This window comes from Bos indicus x Bos taurus, chromosome 18 (genome assembly GCF_003369695.1).
Source record: "Bos indicus x Bos taurus breed Angus x Brahman F1 hybrid chromosome 18, Bos_hybrid_MaternalHap_v2.0, whole genome shotgun sequence".
Taxonomy (NCBI): Eukaryota; Metazoa; Chordata; class Mammalia; order Artiodactyla; family Bovidae; genus Bos; species Bos indicus x Bos taurus.
The window spans coordinates 26,833,346-26,852,961 of NC_040093.1; the positions used below are offsets into that span (position 1 = coordinate 26,833,346).

At 52.0% G+C, this 19,616-nt stretch overlaps 1 protein-coding gene across 2 annotated transcripts; it reads left to right on the plus strand.

Moving 5' to 3' along the window:
- The first annotated feature begins 41 nt into the window (after positions 1-41).
- DHX38 (DEAH-box helicase 38) lies at positions 42-17,867 on the plus strand. Of its 2 annotated transcripts, none has more exons than XM_027516093.1 (27): positions 42-304; positions 2,338-2,678; positions 3,039-3,226; positions 3,916-4,020; positions 4,609-4,756; positions 4,860-4,978; positions 5,093-5,169; positions 5,615-5,770; positions 6,297-6,458; positions 6,638-6,745; positions 7,091-7,203; positions 8,874-9,011; positions 9,358-9,544; positions 9,689-9,874; positions 10,211-10,351; positions 10,693-10,803; positions 10,894-11,010; positions 11,195-11,302; positions 11,691-11,803; positions 12,655-12,863; positions 12,957-13,111; positions 13,524-13,679; positions 13,779-13,913; positions 14,111-14,236; positions 14,747-14,842; positions 16,191-16,312; positions 17,376-17,867. In XM_027516093.1, the coding sequence occupies exons 2-27, from the start codon at positions 2,356-2,358 to the stop codon at positions 17,458-17,460; spliced, it is 3,684 nt and encodes a 1,227-aa protein (XP_027371894.1). In that variant the 5' UTR covers positions 42-304; positions 2,338-2,355; the 3' UTR covers positions 17,461-17,867. The 2 variants fall into 2 exon arrangements, with proteins under 2 accessions (XP_027371894.1, XP_027371895.1); XM_027516094.1 differs by lacking the exon at positions 42-304 and adding an exon at positions 3,694-3,709 and having other exon boundaries at positions 2,508-2,678.
- The last annotated feature ends 1,749 nt before the right edge of the window (positions 17,868-19,616 follow it).

Sequence of the window (19,616 nt, forward strand, 5' to 3'; positions counted from 1 at the left end):
CTCTTACACTAAGCATGATTGGTCCCCAGGGGACTCGGAAGTGTCTCTGATCAGAGGCCCAGAGAAAGACAGTCTAGTCTCGCATGCGTGGTCGCGTTCTGTGTCGCACCGGGAACGGGCGTTTTCCGGGCTGCTCTCGATGGTATTTTTGGATGGATAGAAGGAGCCGCGTAAAGTATTATGGGACAATAATGGCCGCTCTCATGTAGTTGATTTTGGCTCTCAAAGCGGTCTGAGCGAGGGGTTGACGGCGCCAGCGCCCCAGAATCCCGGACAGCAGGTCCTGAGAGTCAGGCTTGGTGAGGTGAGTGTCCCTTTTTCCTTTCCGACCTTTTATTCGCCAATCGTGGCAGCTCCAAGAGGCGAATCTCGGCCTCTCGCTCAGGTTCGGGCCCGGGCTTGTAAAGTCGTGTCCCTGTCCTCCAACTTGCTTTACTCACTGTAGGAATGCTGCGCAGGTTCTGCCGACCCCGGCCTTTCTCCTTGATCAGGTCAGATCGTGCACACTGACGCGGCCTCCCAGAGGTCCAGGGATGCTGGCCGGGAGTCACCCCGCCCACGTCCTTAGACCTTCTCATTAGCCCACTCCCAGACAGACACCGAGCCCAGAAGGGCTCTTTTCGTTTTCTTTTTCTCTGTCATAGTGGTGTCTCTTCCAGGCGATATCTTTTAATAAAATGTCAACTCCAAAAAGATCGGGATTTTTGTTTTGGTCTCTTATCTCTAATGCCCAGAACAAGCGATTGGCTCACTGAAGGCACTCGGTAATTATTGGATGAATGTATGCAGTTTCTTTCTTCATTATTTTTCTTGTATCTCTTGTGACTTCTTTGCCACTAATCCTTTTTCAGAAGACAACACTTAAACTTCTTGTTTTTCTCAGCCGCTAGTTGTCCTGTTTGTCAGATTTTTTTTTTTTTTCCTGTGCTGCTTGGCACCTTTCTTTACTGTCTCTAGAGATTTCTGGCTCCCTGTTTCCTTTAATCAGTTTAAAATTATTTATTCCTCAAATGTTTATTTTGCTAGGCACTGGGCAATGCAGTCAACAAGACAGACAAAGTTCTCCTGCATAAAAGGACGTTCTAGGGGTATACTTTCTAGTTCAGATTACTGAGCAGAGCATGTGTATCTTACCTTCCCATGTAGATTTCCTCCCATGAGTACAAATGTCACTAAAAGTTAGCTTTCCCATTTCTCTTCTGTGTGATGGCATTTTCCAAAATGCAGCTCTTGTTTCTGTGTCCATATTGTGTGTCCAGTCTGTTTGGCTATATTTTTCTATAGTTAATTAGAGCTGCGTGAAACATTCTGGGTTCTGGTGGTTCTCTTGATAGTTCTTTGCTTCACTGACTTGTTGGAATGAGGGAAATTATTCAAGCACAAAATGGGATATGTTTATAAGCAGATGGTGTGTAGTGGGAGGTAAAGAGGAATTTGTTATGAGTTGAGTGCCAGGAAATCTTACAGTCACCTAAATACTTTTCAGAAACACCATTTCCTAGCCTGGTGATTCTCATCCAATTTTTTTTGGTGAACTTGAATCGTTGTTAAACAGATTTCGACTGCTGTGAGGTAATTCTTCTCTACAAAACAAAACTGGCCCAGAAAACTCATTTAAGAATGGATCACATGGATGGTAGCCTTAAATCTCAACAACTCTACTCTACTGTATCTGTAGTTTAAAGGAGTAGAGAGTAGGAAGAACTTGTGTAAAAAATGGTGAGGAACCCAATCAGTACCCAAGAGCACAGTAAATGAAATAATGTAACAATGACGTTTATGTAACTGTTTGTGGTTACAGAGCGAGTGCTTTCATATAAACTTTCTTGTTTGATACAGTAACTTCATGGATTTAAGAGAGCAAAAAGTACTTCCATTTTTCAGGTATAGAAGTTATGCCTAACCAAAGATTAAGATTAATATCTATTTGCTTATGATCATACAGGTAGAAAATGTTGAGAGGGTTCTAATTGAGATTTCTGACTTCAGATCTAGTGTTTTCCCTACACTTCTTTTATAGATGCTGTCCTGCTCTAGTAAGTGCTCCTTAGTGAGGTCTGTTCTTTCTGAATGATACCCTCTTGGATCTTGGGGGGTGTGTGTGTGTATGTGTTTATCTATTTCTGACGTGTGTTGGGTGGAAATAGATCTTTTAAGATTAAGATTGTCAATGAGTTGATGGAAGAGTCTTGCGAAGAGGTAACTAAAGGAATTCAGGTCTTGAGGGGGAGGTCAGCCCCACCCCGGTATACATATATTCACAGTTATTTTGGGATGTAGTGGAGCCAAGTCTTTTCCTTCTTACGTCTGATAGCAAGTGGTTTGTTTTCCTCGCAGGGGATCCTGGAGCCTGTCATGGAGGACAGTGGTGAGGATGCCTCGCTCCATCGGTTGGAAGGCACTGACGTGGACTCTCAGGTTGGCGGCCTTATTTTTAAGACCAAAAGTGCGGCTAGTGAGCAGCATGTCTTCAAGGCCCCTGCACCCCGGCCTTCATTGCTGGGACTGGACTTGTTGGCTTCTCTGAAGAGGAAGGAGAGAGAGGAGAAGGATGATGGCGAGGACAAGAAGAAGTCCAGAATCTCTTCGTACAAGGATTGGGAAGAGAGCAAGGATGACCAGAGGGACGCTGAGGCAGAAGACAGTGACCAGGCTGGCCGAAGTGGCCGAAAAGACAGGTAAAAGCCTTTGGGCGGATTGCCCGAGAGGGAATAAAAATAGAGGCCAGAAAATAATGTCTCATGTTTATCTCTCAGTTTTCTTATTGGATATTTAGGGCTTAATTTTTACTAGGATTCTATAACATTGAGGCTAGGTAGGAATTGGTATTTTTTTTCAGATTTGGGGAAACTGTCAAAAGCAACTGAAGAGTAGGTGATGGGGGGTTAGAAGTGCTTATGGCTATCGCCATATGCAAGCCTGCCGTACCAGGGAGATAAAGTGGAAGAGGCCAGGTTGCTTGTTTGGCATGGCCACAGGTTTGGGGCAGGTTTTTCTTCTCTGGCTGAGCCCTTCACCAGCTGCCCTCTGTGTTTTAGGCATTACCGATCAGCCCGGGTGGAGACTCCATCCCATCCTGGTGGTGTAAGTGAAGAGTTTTGGGAACGCAGTCGGCAGAGAGAGCGGGAGCGGCGGGAGCATGGCGTCTATGCCTCATCCAAAGACGAAAAGGATCGGAAGAAGGAGAGGTCACGGGATCGAGACTGTGACCGCAAGAGAGACAGAGGTAAACTGCCCAGCAGACTTCGTAGGGCCTGCTAGGCACCCAAAGTAACACACTGGCCTTTTTGCTGTCGTGGGAGTTTTTATAATGCCTGTTAATTAGGGAGATCCATTTTCATGTCAGCCTGGTGGTATTGGGTATTTGACCCTGTTGGTATTGGGACAAGCGGGCACGAGCAGGCAGTCTAAGAAAAGAACTGTTACTTGCAACATAGCTGCTTTGCTTGAGTGTGTGGTTCTTTGCACTTTATCTTGAAAACTGGCGCTAAAGGTGATAGTGGGAAATGTGTTTGAGAAACCAGTTGACAGTAGTGTCGGTGAGTGGGAAAGGACAGTGCTGTGGGGCAGCTGGACGCAAGGTCCATCGCTGGCTTTCCTTGGTAATAGTCAAGGTCTGTAGCTTGTAAACTTGTAACTACTAAATAGTTATTCAGGATAGACTTGTAACTATTCTTTTTTGAATTCTTGCAGGAAAATAACTGTTACTGTGAGTTTGAAACTTTGTAGCCAGTAACTAATCTTTGCCCTTTGAAAGAATGGGGATATGTGAGATTCAGGAGCCCCTGGATCGCATTAGAGCAGTGAGGTTGCTCCTGTGAGTGAGTGGGGAGGCCTGTCCTTTCTCTTGGGTGACGATGGGTGGAAATTAGGACAGGCACTTCTTTTCTAAGCTCTGCTGGTGACTCCTGACAGATGAGCGGGACAGAAGCAGGCACAGCGGCAGATCGGAGCGAGATGGAGGGTCAGATCGCAGCAGCAGAAGAAACGAACCCGAGAGCCCCCGACACCGGCCTAAAGGTAGTCCGAGCTTGCTTATGGTGGTTTCTGAGAGCCACGTATATGAGGGGCAGGGTGAGTGACTCCCATCCTCAGTGGAACTGGGTCGGAATTCCTGATTCCACCGTGAATGACTTGGAATACTTGGTTGATTCAGTTGGGAAGGCCATGGACTTCTTTGGAAACTGATATGCTTCCTTAATGCGACTTGCCCGTTTGCTGAGTGGCCAGTTTTCCAAATGGTAGGAAAGAATAGGGAGCTGGGGGTGGGGAGTAGGGGGAGTAAGAGTGGGGTAGGGGCAGAAGAAGGGTTGATTATAAAGAAATACGTATATTCAAAAAAAAAAAAGAAATACATATATTCAATAGAGATATGTTCGCAGAGACAAATTGGATATTCCTTAAAATGTTCTTATAAACACAGATGAAAAATGGAACTCTTCAAATTCAGATATCTTTAAAAGCTGTCAAACCCATCATATCCATTGCAAACAGGTGTAAAGTTTATGAGTAGAAGAAAGAAATTTGGCAAACTGATTTTCCCCTAATGGCTCTAGCACCATGTCTGAGTTAAAGTAAATGCTGAGCTTCATGTCTTTTGTGGCCCAGATGCTGCCACCCCTTCACGGTCTACCTGGGAGGAAGAGGACAGTGGCTATGGCTCCTCGAGGCGCTCACAGTGGGAATCGCCCTCCCCCACGCCTTCCTATCGGGATTCCGAGCGGAGTCATCGGCTGTCCAGTCGAGACAGGGACAGGTGATGTTCTGTGCGCGTGACTGGGACTGGGCGGGCGGATGGTGGCTGGGAACACGTCTCAGCTTAGTGACTGTTTAGTGAAGCTGGTTTTACTGTTTCCCAGGTCTGTGAGGAGCAGGTATTCAGATGACACCCCTCTGCCAACCCCATCCTACAAATACAACGAGTGGGCCGATGACAGAAGACACCTGGGGTCCACCCCACGTCTGTCCAGGGGCCGAGGTAAGACGGGGTGAAAGTGGGAGGGTGGGACACTCCTGGTGTGGCTGGTCTGCGTGAGGCCACTGGGGACAAGCTGGGGCCTTGCACACCGACCCGCCACGTGTTCTCCCGCAGGGAGACGTGAGGATGGCGAAGAAGGAATTTCATTTGACACAGAAGAGGAACGGCAGCAGTGGGAGGATGACCAGAGGGTAAGAAATACATCTCCGAGCGACTGAACGAGGGGTGGTGGCCGTCTTTCAGTAAGCCAGTGACAGGTGTGTCAGAGCACAGGGGCCACGGGTGACGCTCTGGTGAATCCAGACAGTCTCGGGAAGGCTGAGCCGCGTTCAGTCCCGAAGCCCTGGAGTCCTTTTCCAGGCACAGGCTCCCTGGTGAAACTTCTCACCAAGTGCAGATCAGACTTGACTTCTGCGTGCTGGCGCCACTGTGTGGTAAACCTAAGAAGTGCCATCATGGTGGCCTGGGCTGCAAACCGTGCTTCTGTAGGCAGCTGGCCCTCCAGCAGGGTGGCCTCTCCTGAGTTGTTCACTGCCCCAGTGACTTCTTGCCAAGCATCTCCTCCCGTTCTGTCCCTGTCTTGCACACACACTCACTGTATTCCCTGTTCTCACGGCTCTGTCTCTTGCACTACAGCAAGCCGACCGGGATTGGTACATGATGGACGAGGGGTATGATGAGTTCCACAACCCCCTAGCCTACTCCTCCGACGACTACGTGAGGAGGCGGGAGCAGCACCTACACAAACAGAAGCAGAAGCGCATTTCGGCTCAGCGGAGACAGATCAATGAGGTGAGGCTGCCCGCGGGAGGCAGAGCGGACTCCGCTGGAGTAGCTGCAGGTCACAGCCCAGCCGACAGCACGGCTCTTCTCCCCATGGCTGAAGTCCCACAAGGAGCGATACCCCTGGAAGCGGAGGGTTGGGGAACTTTTCAGTAGGTTGGAAAAAAAGAAAAAAAACCCCAAATCCCAACTTTGCTCTTTGGCAGTGCTTCCTGGAGGGAAGTGCTGTTGATGGGAGCTGAGAGGTGGGCTTGGCTCTGTGTCCTCTGTGTCTCTGAGTGGGACTGGGGGACGGCCACTCTGTGCGTCCATGGAGGTTCTGGTTTAGACATAAAAGGTGGCTTCTGGGAAAATGCGCTGCAAGTGATTTGGGATCAGGGCCTCTGCCCTCTTAAGGAGCTGCAGGATCCAGAGACTGATGACATCCCCACCGCCCTTCTCTCGGGATCTGCTGCGTGGCCTCGCCTGGGCCCTTTCAGGACGACCTCGCGTGGCTGCAGTCTGAACGTGGCCTCCTCCCGTTGTGTCCTCACAGGACAACGAGCGCTGGGAGACCAACCGCATGCTCACCAGCGGGGTGGTGCACCGGCTGGAGGTGGACGAGGACTTCGAGGAGGACAGCGCGGCCAAGGTGCACCTCATGGTGCACAACCTGGTGCCGCCCTTTCTGGACGGGCGCATCGTCTTCACCAAGCAGGTGGGGTCCTCTGCAGTCGGAGGGGAGGGCCCCAAAGTGGGAGAAGACAGAGAGGGAGAGGGAGAGGGAGAGGCGGGGGGGAGCAGCCCTTCGTTTACCAGTGCCGTCACGAAGCGGATCTTTGTGTGGAGTTTGAACGATCAGTGTGGAATTTCTGCTTTATCCTCAACCTCCTGCAGCCGGAGCCTGTGATTCCAGTCAAGGACGCCACTTCAGACTTAGCCATCATTGCTCGGAAAGGCAGTCAAACAGTGCGGAAACACAGGGAGCAAAAGGAGCGCAAGAAGGTTGGTTTCTGGTCATCTGGGGCCCGAGGGTCTCTGTTTTCTTTTGTTGGTCTTCTTTTTAAGGATCATGTTGTATCTTGCAGGTAGGGCTCCTTCAGCAGTTAGAGGAAACTCACAGGGCGAGCGTCAGCCCCTGGGGGAGGGTACTGTGTTCCTCCTGCAGGGCTCAGTTAGGACGGTGTGGGGCCGTGGGCTCAGGAACTTAGGAGGGAAGGTGGGAGGTGGGCCTGGCTCGGTGCCGCCGCTGGCCGTGGGAACTTACTGCTGCTGGAGGAAGCCTGTTGTCAGACGGGATTGATTTTCCATCACGGGATGGAGCAGACTGACTTTCCATGTCTTTTTCAGGCTCAACACAAACATTGGGAATTGGCTGGAACCAAACTGGGAGATATAATGGGCGTCAAAAAAGAAGAAGAGCCGGATAAATCTCTGACCGAGGATGGGAAAGTGGACTACAGGTAGGAGTCTCGCGGCAGCCGGCACCCCTGAAGACAGGCTTTAAGAGGACCGACATGACTTGTCACTCACTAATACGAGTATGACGTCACTTGAGAGTCTGTGGTTCCTTCCTCCTGGTCTGTCTTCACCTTTCTCCAGATAATACCCCAACTGCCTCTGCTGCCACCGTAGGCGCTTCCTCTGTGCTGAGCAGCACCACACGCCTCACGGATACTTGGTCGTTGGATTCTCATGGCAGTCCCGTGGGACAGGTGTAATCTTTCCCATTTTTCATGTGAGGACGATGCAGCCCAGGGAGGTTAAGTAACTTGTTTGAGGTTACCCAGCTGATAAGTGGTGGAGTGAGGATCCCACCCAGTCTAGCTTAGGAGCCTGTGCTCTTAGCCGCTCTGCTAGAGAGCCTTTTAGATGTTTGGTGTGGGACCATGTGCTTTGCCCTCTTAGATTTTAGTTCAGGTATTGAGTTTGAAAAGACCCTGATGCTGGGAAGGATTGAGGGCAGGAGGAGAGGGGGACAACAGAGGATGAGATGGTTGGATGGCATCACCGACACAATGGACATGGGTTTGGGTGGACTCCGCGAGTTGGTGATGGACAGGGAGGCCTGCGTGCTGCGGTTCATGGGGATGCAAAGAGTTGGACGTGACTGAGCGACTGAACTGAACTGAACTGAAGGAAGAAACTTTTTAACAGAGGTTTGAAAATAGAAAGGGTTGTCTTCTCAGCTAGAGCTTCCCCATTCATAGAGGTGTTTAAGCCAATGTTGGATGACCACTTGTTGCGCTTCCCTCATCATGTAGGTGGTTGAACTCAGGTGTCCCTTCTGAAACTCATCCTTTGAACACGCTAAAGTCCTTCCAAACTGTTGTCTCAGTTAATAATTCTCTGTACCTCTGTGGGAAATGAGAAGCTGGTGCTGTTGATCAGCTTTGTTAGTCTCTAGTTACTTTAATCCTGCTGGTATTGAGTTTTAGCTGACCAGGAGTGACTGGGGCATTAGAAACAGGAAGCTGACAGGGCACAGGCTTGATCTGATGGAGGAAAAGTCTCCTGGGGAAGGGGCAGGTGGAGACTGTAGATTTACATAGTGGGACTGGGACGTCTTTGCTGTGCGACCTGGGGGTGTACACATGTAGGACACTTCAGTGCTTTAGTGGAAGATATCTGTAAACATCAAGTAGGGCTGTTCCCACAGTTCTCTGAAGCTAAAGCCTTACAGACTGCTGTCCTGCTGAGAGGTGGGAGGGAGTCTGACCTTGGTCATGACTGTTCCCACGGCTCCTCCTTCTAGCCCTGTAAGTGTGGTGCTGAGATTGCCCAGGGTTGTTCTGTATGAGGTATGGCCTGTGCATCTCAGCTCCTCGTCTGGGTGGACTGTTCCAGGGCAGAGGATATGCATGCTTGCTGATCTGCAGCTCTTCTGAGCCCTCCGTGGGTTTCCGTCCCAAGGGTGTTGAGCAGGTTTTGGATGATGGATGCTTAGACAGCAGTGTGGTCCCTTAGGCCGGAGGAGATGAGCAGCAGCTGGCAGCCCTCGCATCTCAAAGATTTGCTGCGTGTTAGGAGCAGTTCTCACTTCGGGGCATAGGAAGCAGAGCAGTAGCCCAGTCAGCAGGGAAGATGCGGGAGACCATGCAGGGCACTTAGACCACGTGCGGTGTGTTCTCAGGACAGAGCAGAAGTTTGCCGACCACATGAAGAAGAAGAGCGAGGCCAGCAGCGAGTTTGCCAAGAAGAAGTCGATTCTGGAGCAGAGGCAGTACCTGCCCATCTTCGCCGTGCAGCAGGAACTCCTCACGATCATCAGGTGACTCCCCAGCCCAGGGATGGGACCCCAGCTCAGGTGTCCTGTGCGTGCTCTGTGGCTCTTTTTCTTTGGGGTATGACATTTGGTGGAGAAGGGAAAGGTTTTTTTCCCCCTCTCCTGAGTGCCCCAGGCTACTCTGCTTGAAATAAGCAACATGGCCTCATGAAACAGCATGGCACTTGTTTCAACCTTACTGCCTTTTAGACTTTTCAGGGGATTTCAGTATGAGACTGTTTTCCCAGGGAAATCCTCCTTTCCGAGCAAGCATGCTCCTTGAATAGCTGCAGGTGGGGCTAGAGGCGGCCTTCCACTCGTGCCGATTCACCAGTCTCTTCTCCCCTTGCAGAGACAACAGCATCGTGATCGTGGTTGGGGAGACAGGGAGTGGAAAGACCACGCAGCTGACCCAGTACTTGCATGAAGACGGCTACACGGACTATGGGATGATCGGATGCACCCAGCCCCGCCGTGTGGCCGCCATGTCGGTGGCCAAGAGAGTCAGTGAAGAGATGGGGGGAAACCTCGGTGAGGAGGTGAGTGGGCCCGAGGGCCGAGCCGTGAACTTCATACCTGTGGCCTCTGTCACTTGACCTGATCCGCTGAGGCCTAGACCCAGCTCGGGGCGTGCAGCAGTGCGCGGGTGCCCAGAGTCCCTGAGCCATCTCTCTGGCCTCCAGGTGGGCTATGCCATCCGCTTTGAAGACTGCACTTCAGAAAGCACCTTGATCAAGTACATGACTGATGGCATCCTGCTGAGAGAGTCCCTGCGGGAAGCGGACCTGGATCACTACAGCGCCATCATCATGGACGAGGCCCACGAGCGCTCCCTCAACACCGACGTGCTCTTCGGGCTGCTCCGGGAGGTGTGGGTCTGGGCCTCTGTGCCTGTGGGGCTGGGAGGCAGTGACGAGACGTCTGGGGTCTAGCCCGGGGAAGCTTGGGGGGCCTCTGACAGGCCAGAATTGCCCCTGAGGCCTCTGGCTGCCCAGTGGTAGTTCACTCCGTTCTAGCTCAGCCAAGTGATTCGTGGTTCTCCTGGCTGTGGCTCCGTGCTTCAGCCTTTAGGACTGTTACAAATCTAATGAGCCCCCCTCAGCTTGGGCTTCTGTTTCACTTGGTAGTGATGCTGATGAGACTGGAGGGCAGAAGCCAAAGGTTCCGAACCCGTGGGGAAGCCTCTGAATGACTTCTTCTCTTAGGTGGTGGCTCGGCGCTCAGACCTGAAGCTCATTGTCACATCAGCCACCATGGACGCAGAGAAATTTGCCTCCTTTTTTGGGAACGTCCCCATCTTCCACATCCCTGGACGTACCTTCCCTGTGGACATTCTCTTCAGCAAGGTACCAAGGCCCTTTTTTTCTTAACTGACCCTGAGCTCAGATGAAGAGCCGGGTGGGGGGCCTGGGATGGGGTACTGAGTGGGGAAAGGTTTTGTGGGTGCCATGGGAGCCCACGGCTTTTGGGCTTGGCGGCGAAAGACTGTACTCTGGGGACATTTGGTTTGATTGTTTCTTTGGGGTGGAGGGAGGCTTGGGACCCAGGGAGGGCCATAAGGCCCATCTGCACGTGCACGACCCGGAGAGTCTGCCCAGCTCTGGCCCCAGACCAGGGACTGGGCCGCTGGTTCCCAGAGGGGGCCTGACCCACATGCCCTTTGACGGTGCCCCTGGCTGGCTTGCAGACCCCGCAGGAAGACTACGTGGAGGCCGCGGTGAAGCAGTCCCTCCAGGTGCATCTGTCGGGGGCCCCCGGGGACATCCTCATCTTCATGCCTGGCCAAGAGGACATTGAGGTGCGTGCCTCGGTCGCGACCTTGGTGAGCGGGTGGGTCTTTGGTGAGGATCGGGGGCCCTGGCATCTGACGACTCCTCTCTGCCCTCAGGTGACCTCAGATCAGATCGTGGAGCACCTGGAAGAACTAGAGAACGCGCCCGCCTTGGCCGTGCTGCCCATCTACTCCCAGCTGCCCTCTGACCTCCAGGCCAAGATCTTCCAGAAGGTGAGACGGCAAGAGTGTCTGGTTTGGGTCTCCACCTTGGGAACCTCCCAGACTCCCCCCAGGAGGGCAAGAGGGAGAAGGTGTTACTTTCCTGGCACGGGTGGGGTGTGCTCTTCTGCTTGTGGGGTCTCTCCTACCTGCCAGCCTATAGCCTTCCCTCCCTGCATGTCCTGTCTGACTCCAGGCTCCAGATGGCGTCCGGAAGTGTATTGTCGCCACTAACATTGCTGAGACCTCCCTGACTGTCGACGGCATCATGTTTGTTATCGATTCCGGTTATTGTAAGTTAAAGGTAAGAGGAGACACAGGCACTGGGGCCCTGGGCCTTCACGCAGGCTCACCCAGCCTAGGAGGTGGGAAGGCAGGACCTGGGTCCTCAGACCTTGAACAATGGTTGCTTGTGGAAGTGGAGGTGGTGGTTTGAGTGCTGATTTTGCCATGTTCCTGATTCATCCAATCCTTGTGATAACTCAGGGTGGACAGTTTAACTTGATAAAGGTTGCGGAGCTGGTGATGAGGGGAAATTTCTTGAGGTTCCTGACTCCAGAAGATGGCTGCCTGCATCACTGAGACATTTCACTCTGTAGCATGTAGCAGCCAAGGGTTTTCTTTGTCTCAAGGCTGCCTCCCATTAATTGCCTCGCTGTGTCCTTAATCATGTCTTTTCTGCCCTCTCCTAGGTCTTCAATCCCCGGATTGGCATGGATGCTCTGCAGATCTACCCCATCAGCCAGGCCAATGCCAATCAGCGGTCGGGACGAGCCGGCAGGACGGGCCCAGGTCAGTGTTTCAGGTAGGAGCGCTGTGCTTGCCTGCTTTCCAGGGTGGGGGCCCAGGCAGGGGCAGGCAGGATTGGCCTTCATTCCTGCAGAGGGGTGATCCCTGAGGCTGGGGACCAGTGGTGGGGCTGCCACTTGTTGGTTCTCTCATCACATGCCGCTGAGTGGGAGCAGTCACCCTTCCAGCAGTCCTGAGGTCCGAGTGTGTGTTTGAGGAGGACCTACGTTCATGCCGCTGAGTGGAAGCAGTCACCTTCCCGGCAGTCCTGAGGTCCGAGTGGCCTTGTGTTTGAGGAGGACCTATGTTCATGCCGCTGAGTGGGAGCAGTCACCCTCCCGGCAGTCCTGAGGTCCGAGTGTGTGTTTGAGGAGGACCTATGTTGAATGTCCCTGCAGTGGATGACCAGTGTTACAGTGCGCCTATCCTAAGAGGATAAATGTCAACAAATTATATCACTGGTTCTTTTTTTTACTTCTCTAATTATTCTTTTTTTTGTTCTGACTTAAAAATAGTGGAAATTCAGAAAATACAGAAAAATATAAAGAAATTATAACCCAGCCATAATTCTAGTCCCAGGCTCAATGGTTCCAAAAATGAAACGATTATCTAAGAGACTCCAGCAGAAGGGTGAATTGGCATGACTGAGTTTTAAATAGGTGGAGATTTGTGACTGTAAGAGACAAGGGGAGTTGGAAGAAATGAGGCCTTCTCCTCCCTACCTGTGGCTCTCATCAGCACTGGCTGCTCCGGCTGCACGAGCCCACGGTGCTGGTGGGCTCACCTAGGCAGCTGGGCACGTTCTAGGAACTCAGTTGGGCGGTCTGTGGTGGCAGGCATGGCAGCACTGGGTCTTCTCTCTGGCAGACTCTACACCCAGAGTGCCTACAAGAACGAGCTCCTGACCACCACGGTGCCCGAGATCCAGCGGACCAACCTGGCCAACGTGGTGCTGCTGCTCAAGTCCCTGGGGGTGCAGGACCTGCTGCAGTTCCACTTCATGGACCCGCCCCCGGAGGACAACATGCTCAACTCCATGTATCAGCTCTGGATCCTTGGGGCCCTGGACAACACAGGTGCTGGGCAGGGCTCCGTGGGCTCTGGGGCCTGGGTTCTCCATCTTACAGCTGTGTGTCTGCTGACTGTCTGGGTCCGCTCCTCTCTCTCAGGTGGTCTGACCTCGACGGGGCGGCTGATGGTGGAGTTCCCGCTGGACCCGGCCCTGTCCAAGATGCTCATCGTGTCCTGTGACATGGGCTGCAGCTCCGAGATCCTGCTCATCGTCTCCATGCTCTCGGTCCCAGCCATCTTCTACAGGCCCAAGGTGGGAGGCGCTGCCCGGCTCCTGTCCTCCCAGGGGTCTCGGGAGTATATGGGTTGGAGAGAGGTTGAGAGAGGGGAGAGGGTCCCCCGTTGTAAAGATGGAATGGAGGGGGTGGAACTGGAGTTTCTGAAGAGTGATTTTACTGTGTTACGTTAAGCCGGTTGGGGTGGGGGAAGGGGTTGGCTAGATCCATGGTTCTCAGGGAGTGTTTTGCAATCCTTTTTTTGCATCCTTTTTTTCTAGGATGTTGTGCCTGAGCCTTCACATCTTAGAATAAATATTTTGCTATAAATGAATTTTGTTTTTGCTGTATCATGTGGCACCACACCAACGTGTTTTAAGTTGGGGGACGGGTAGGTGACAGCCTGAGACAGCTCTTCTCAGCGTCCTGGACTCCCCTTTCCCTTCCCAGGGCCGAGAGGAGGAAAGCGATCAAATCCGGGAGAAGTTCGCAGTCCCTGAGAGTGACCACCTGAGCTACCTGAACGTCTACCTGCAGTGGAAGAACAATAATTACTCCACCATCTGGTGTAATGATCATTTCATCCACGCCAAGGCCATGCGGAAGGTGAGTCTGTGGCCCGGATAAGCAGGATGTTGGGAGGCGGGGTGGGCTGCGGGGGAAGGAGGGGGTGCTCCATCCCTGACCACCTGCGTCCCGCTCCAGGTCCGGGAGGTGCGGGCTCAGCTCAAGGACATCATGGTGCAGCAGCGGATGAGCCTGGCCTCGTGTGGCACTGACTGGGACATCGTCAGGAAGTGCATCTGTGCTGCTTATTTCCACCAGGCAGCCAAGCTCAAGGTGAGCCTGGTGGAGCTGTGGCCCCTTCCTGGCCTGACACTTTGTCCGAGCGCAGAGTTCTCCTTTCTCACTGTACAGTTCTGCAGATCTGGGCTTCCCTGGGAAGCTGGTGTCAAGGCAGCATTGGAGGGGTGGGGGAGGCTGCCCAGATGTGCAGTGTTTTGCTGAGGCAGCCACCTGTTGGGTCGCTTCCCTAGGGAATCGGGGAGTATGTGAACATCCGGACAGGCATGCCCTGCCACCTGCACCCTACCAGCTCCCTCTTTGGAATGGGCTACACCCCCGACTACATTGTGTATCACGAGTTGGTCATGACCACCAAGGTGAGTATTTTCCAAGGTAGCTGGCATGACGTCAGCCCGCTTGGCTGGGCCAGGCCTTTGTAACTGTTTGCTGCCTTCTGGGATGAGCTTTGACCTTGGAGAACTTGGGGCCACAGGTGCTGCTTTGAGGGGAATTGAGGTTGGTTTCCAGTGGGAGGTTTGGGGAAGTTAATTGACCTCTAGGTTCCGGTGGCCTCGGTTATGCCAGCTGGATTGTTTCTTGCTTGCTGCCTGGGACAAGCAGCCCCTTTGGGTGGTGTTAGAAGGGTTTTCTGAGGGGCTGGGCCTGTTCTGTTGGACACTGGAGGGCTTTCTCACAAGTGTGGAGGATTTTGGATGGGAGAAGGGATTAGAATGCCACTGTCTGTGGCTTTTCCTTGCCTTTCTCAGCCTGGCAGGGCTGGGGGTAGGGCCCTGCCTGTGAGGATCCTAGTTATGGAACCGCTCCGGGAGGGACAGCTCAAAGCAGTGGTCTGTCTGTGACCCTTGCTGGTGGCCCTTCTGCTGCAGGAGTACATGCAGTGTGTGACTGCCGTGGACGGAGAGTGGCTGGCAGAGCTGGGCCCCATGTTCTACAGCGTGAAACAGGCTGGGAAGTCTCGGCAGGTAAGGGTCCTGTGCTTTCCTGTGGTGGATCTGTTTGCCTCTGGGATCTGTTTTTCCCCCTCAGCCTGGTATTAAAGACACATCATCATCTGGCTTCCCCTTACTTCTCTGTCAGACGTAAGAGCTGTGACCCAGGCAGGCTGGTCTGTCTCACTTCTCCCACCCACTCCATTTGCTTGGTCTGCTGAGCCTTGAAAAACAAAACAAACCAAAAAAAACCCTTATTGTTGAAAAGTCCAAATATCTGTGAAAGTGGACAAAAGCAGGATAAGGAGTCACAGATTCCTCACCTAGCCTCTGTAATTATCAACATTCTTCCCAACCTCGTTTCTCTTATTCCCACCCTGCTCCATACACAGTGATCTTTTTCCTGGAATATTTTAAAGCATATTTCAGACATTGTGGTTTTTCACTCAAATCTTGAATAGGTGTCTCTAAAAAGACTTTAAAAAATTAAAACATAACCTCCACACCAGTATCATTCAACAAAAATAATCCTTAATGTCACCAAAGTCTCCAGTTCTTAGTCATATTTCCCTTTTTATTTCAGAGATAATTTTTTATCATTGCTTTGCTTGAATTAGGATCCAGACGTTGGAATTTGTCATTATATATATTAAGTCTTTTATTTGAGAACAAGCTCTGCCCCCTCTCATTTTTATGGCATTGACTTACTGGGAAAACAGGTCAGTCATCTTGTAGAATGTTCCACATAGTTTTAGGCTAATTGGTTCCTCAGAATGTTTAACTTGTGCCTCTGTCCCATGTGTTTTCTGTAAACTAGTCGTTAATCTAAAGTCTTGGTTAGATTCGGGTTCAGCTCTTTGGAGTAGGAATGCATAAATGCACGTGTTGCTGTGAACCTCCTTTTAGCTTCTGTGAGGAGGCACATATGGTCTCTGGTCCCCCCTTTTGGTGACATAAGGGTGCTCAGTGGTTCCACTTGATCCCTCCTGACAGTATAAGTGTCCACTGGTGGCCACCACCTGGATCCATTATTCAGGGTTGCATAAGATCGTAGACCTTTGCTTTCCCGTGTCCGTCCTCTCCACTCAGATGTTGCTCCTTCCCTATTTCCCGTGTGTCCTGGCATGGCTGTGAACTTGCTAGGAACATGTAAGCACTTACCAGGTTGAAAGAGGGCTGAGGCGTGATAGGGTTAGGACTCAGTCCTCCAAGCTGTGTCTTGGTTCGGTGAGAAGAGCAGGCCTCGGCCCTGGTGTTGTGTGGCCCTGTCTCTGGGAGCTGGTGCAGTCTACACCGTGGCTGGCTGGCAGCAGAGGGTGGGTACATGCCAGGCCTCCTCACTGCTGGTCCCCAGCGACCCCAGTACCTCTCCCTTCTCTAGGAGAACCGCCGACGGGCCAAAGAGGAAGCGTCTGCCATGGAGGAGGAGATGGCACTGGCTGAGGAGCAGCTGCGGGCCCGGCGGCAGGAGCAGGAAAAGCGCAGCCCGCTGGGCAGCGTCAGGTGAGCACGGCTTCAGGACCTGGGCTGGGAGGGAGCCACTGGCTGGACCCGCCAGGCCCCGAGTGAAGCCGTGATTGAAGAGAAGTTAAACATGCAGAGGTGACTTGGTGACAGGTTGACTGTGGTCACATGGAGGAATTCCGGACACATTTTCAAGGGGTGGTGATCCGCCTGAAACTCCTGGCATTGTTAAGGGGCCCGAGGTGGGCTGGAGCGCAGAGTGGGTCTCACAGCCTCACCAGCGAGTGAGGGCTTGGGCATCATGGTGGAGAGGTGAGGCGGGGAGATTCGTGGGCCTGTGTGTCTGCCCTGGTGTCTGGAGTTGGGTCAGACCCCACAGGTGAAGGGCACAATCCCGGCAAGACCACCCTCAGAGCCTCAGTCACCACCTGCAAGGTGGGGGGTACCCAGGGTCACCCTCATTTCTCACCAACTTGTTACAAATTTGGGGATCCCCACTGTGGTGCCCAAGGCCAAGGGAAATTCCAAGGGTCTAGAGATAAACTCCAGGATGTGGGGACAAAGCCCCGCCTCAGCTAGAGTGGTGGCCTGTTGAGGCGGAAGGGAGACCTCCTCCAAGGCTCACCTGTTGTCGCTGAGTCGCTCAGTCGTGCCTGACTCTTTGTGACTCCATGGACTGTAGCCTGCCAGGCCCCTCTGTCCATGGGATTCTCCAGGCACAAATACTGGACTGGGTTGCCATTTCCTTCTCCAGGGGATCTTCCCCACCCAGGGATCAAACCTGAGTCTCCTGAATTGCAGGCAGATTCTTTACTGCTGAGCCACCAGGGAAGCTCATAGCTCACCTAGAGGGTATGAAAGGATTTGTTAGTAAAGCCATCTCACAGTGCCTCAGTGGATATAAGAAGGCCCATCTCATTCTGCTCCCAATCAGATAGGGAAGGCAAGGGGAGTGGAAGTATGTTAGGGGAGAAGACCCTGCAGCCCCAGAGCCTGCTCATACACAGTTAGAAACAGCTGGGTTTCAGGCTCCTCGTTCTACTGTGTGTCCTGGTCAAAGTGAGCCGCAGTGTGATTCCTAATCCCTTTTCTGTGTCTCCAGGTCTACGAAGATCTACACTCCTGGTCGGAAGGAGCAGGGGGAACCTATGACCCCCCGCCGCACGCCAGCCCGCTTTGGGCTCTGAGCCGAGGCTGTCCCTGCAGGGGAGGGGAGCCAGGTGTTGAGTCCCGAGCCCTGGCCTATCGACAAACCCTGAGAACCCAGGCCACTTTGACAAAATACTGCACACAGCTTTCATCTGTGTACATCATGGCCCCGGGGCCCCTGCTGAGGCCAGGCTCTGCCACGGAGGAGGCTGGAGTTCCTTGGTGTGTGCGCAGGGCCGCAGAGCGGCTGCCAGGACCACAAGAGGTGGCCGGACCCACCGAATACAAATATGTTGTTCCAGGACGCTTGGTGTATCAATGACATGGCTGTGACTATGTTTTTTTAAAAAGTTCTTGTGTAAAACAGCACAGTAAGACCTAGAGGGAACTATAATTTGGTTATAATTCAGGATTTGGAAATAAATTTATTGTTTGTAAAATGTTATTGTATTTCTGATGGTTCTCTCCCCCTCACTGCCCTGAGTCACATACTGGAGAACAGGCAAGCCCTGGCGTGGCTTTCCTGAGACGCCGCCTCCTAGGGCCTGAGATCGCCCTTGTCTGTTATTCAGGCGGTGCCTGGAGGGGCCAGTGGGGCGGGACTCAGCTGACGAAGGAGGACGGCTTGGGGTGCCAGCACCAGCTGGGTCAGGCTCTCAGGGTGCCTGGCTGCCTCTAAGGTTGCTGAGCAAGGCTGGCCCTGATGGCCCGGCATGGGAGGAAGGCAACCAGCCGCCCACCCTCTGTTCCCCATGGTTGGGTTGGCTGCCGTATTGCTTAAAATGGTAGAAGTTTCTAACTTTCTCATAGTATTATGTATCGATGGAAAATAGCATAAGATGTTGCTTATGGATTTTCACGTAAAAGGTGATCCCTACACTGGAATCACAAGTCTTGTGTTAGGCAGCCTCAGCAGTGTGCGGAGGTGATGGTTTGTGTATCTGACCCTTTGGGTCACCACCAGATGAGCCCATCACTCCTGCCTCACGCTGCATTTCCAGTATTTGCCCTTCCTGGGTCGTAGCAGGGGCATCCTATATGACAGATTGCTGCGATCAGCAGAGCATTTTCTTGGCTTTAGTTTAGCTGGGGAGGAAGGCGAGATACTAAAGAATTGCAGGACTTCCCTGGTGGTTCAGTGGTTAAGAACCTGCCTGCCAGTGCAGGGGACACAATTTCAATGTCTGCTCTGGGAAGATTCCACATGCCACAGGGCAACTGAGCCATCGCTCTAGAGCCTGTGCTCTGGGACGAAGCGTAGCCTCTGCTTGCTGCAACTAGAGAAAGCCCGTGCCCAGCAACGGAGATCCAGCGCAGCCAAATAATAAAATTATAAAAATTTTAAGAATTGCTACCAACTAGTGGGTTTCTTCCTTCATTTTTCCTCTCCCCTCACCCAGAAATGCAAGCTCTTTGATTTCTTTCTCTTACTTTACGTTTGGCTATTATTATTTCTCTCAATTTTCTATTTTTGATTCCTTGGTTGGGAAGATTCCTTGGAGAAAGGATAGGCTACCCACTCCAGTATTCTTGGGCTTCCCTGGTGGCTCAAGACGGTAAAGAATCTGCCTGCAATATGGGAGACCCGGGTTTGAGACATGGGTTGGAAAGAGCCCCTGGAGAAGGGAATGGCAACTCACTCCAATATTCTGGCCTGGAAAATTCCATGGACAGAGAAGCCTGGTGGGCTACATACAGTCCATGGGGTCACAAAGAGTCGGATATGACCGAGTGACTTTCACTTTCATATTAATATTTCTCTCAATTTTCTATAGACTAGAAATATAAATTCTAGACATGTACTCAGTTGAACAAAATCCAACCACAATAAAATAGGTTAGCTGTCCTTGGAGTTTGTTATAACTGGAATTTTACTTGTACTGAGCTGGCTTGGGAAAAAAAACTTAAAGGAATATGGTGGGCAGTGAGAAAGTAGATGGCCATTTCTTCCTCCTCCATTTGAAAAGTGCGTAATTTATTTATCTCCCTCTCTTTTGGATCTCAGGATTACTTTTCTTTTTGGAGTTTCTAAGCATTTTTTTTTTCTTCTTAAATTCCGGAAATGAATAAAAAAGGAGCGAATTATCTCTTGTTGGTTTAAAAACTAATCCAGACAGGCCAGAAGCTTGCTTTGGGAATTACAGTCCCCCTACATACATAGCTCAGCTGGTAAAGAATCCACTTGAAATGCAGG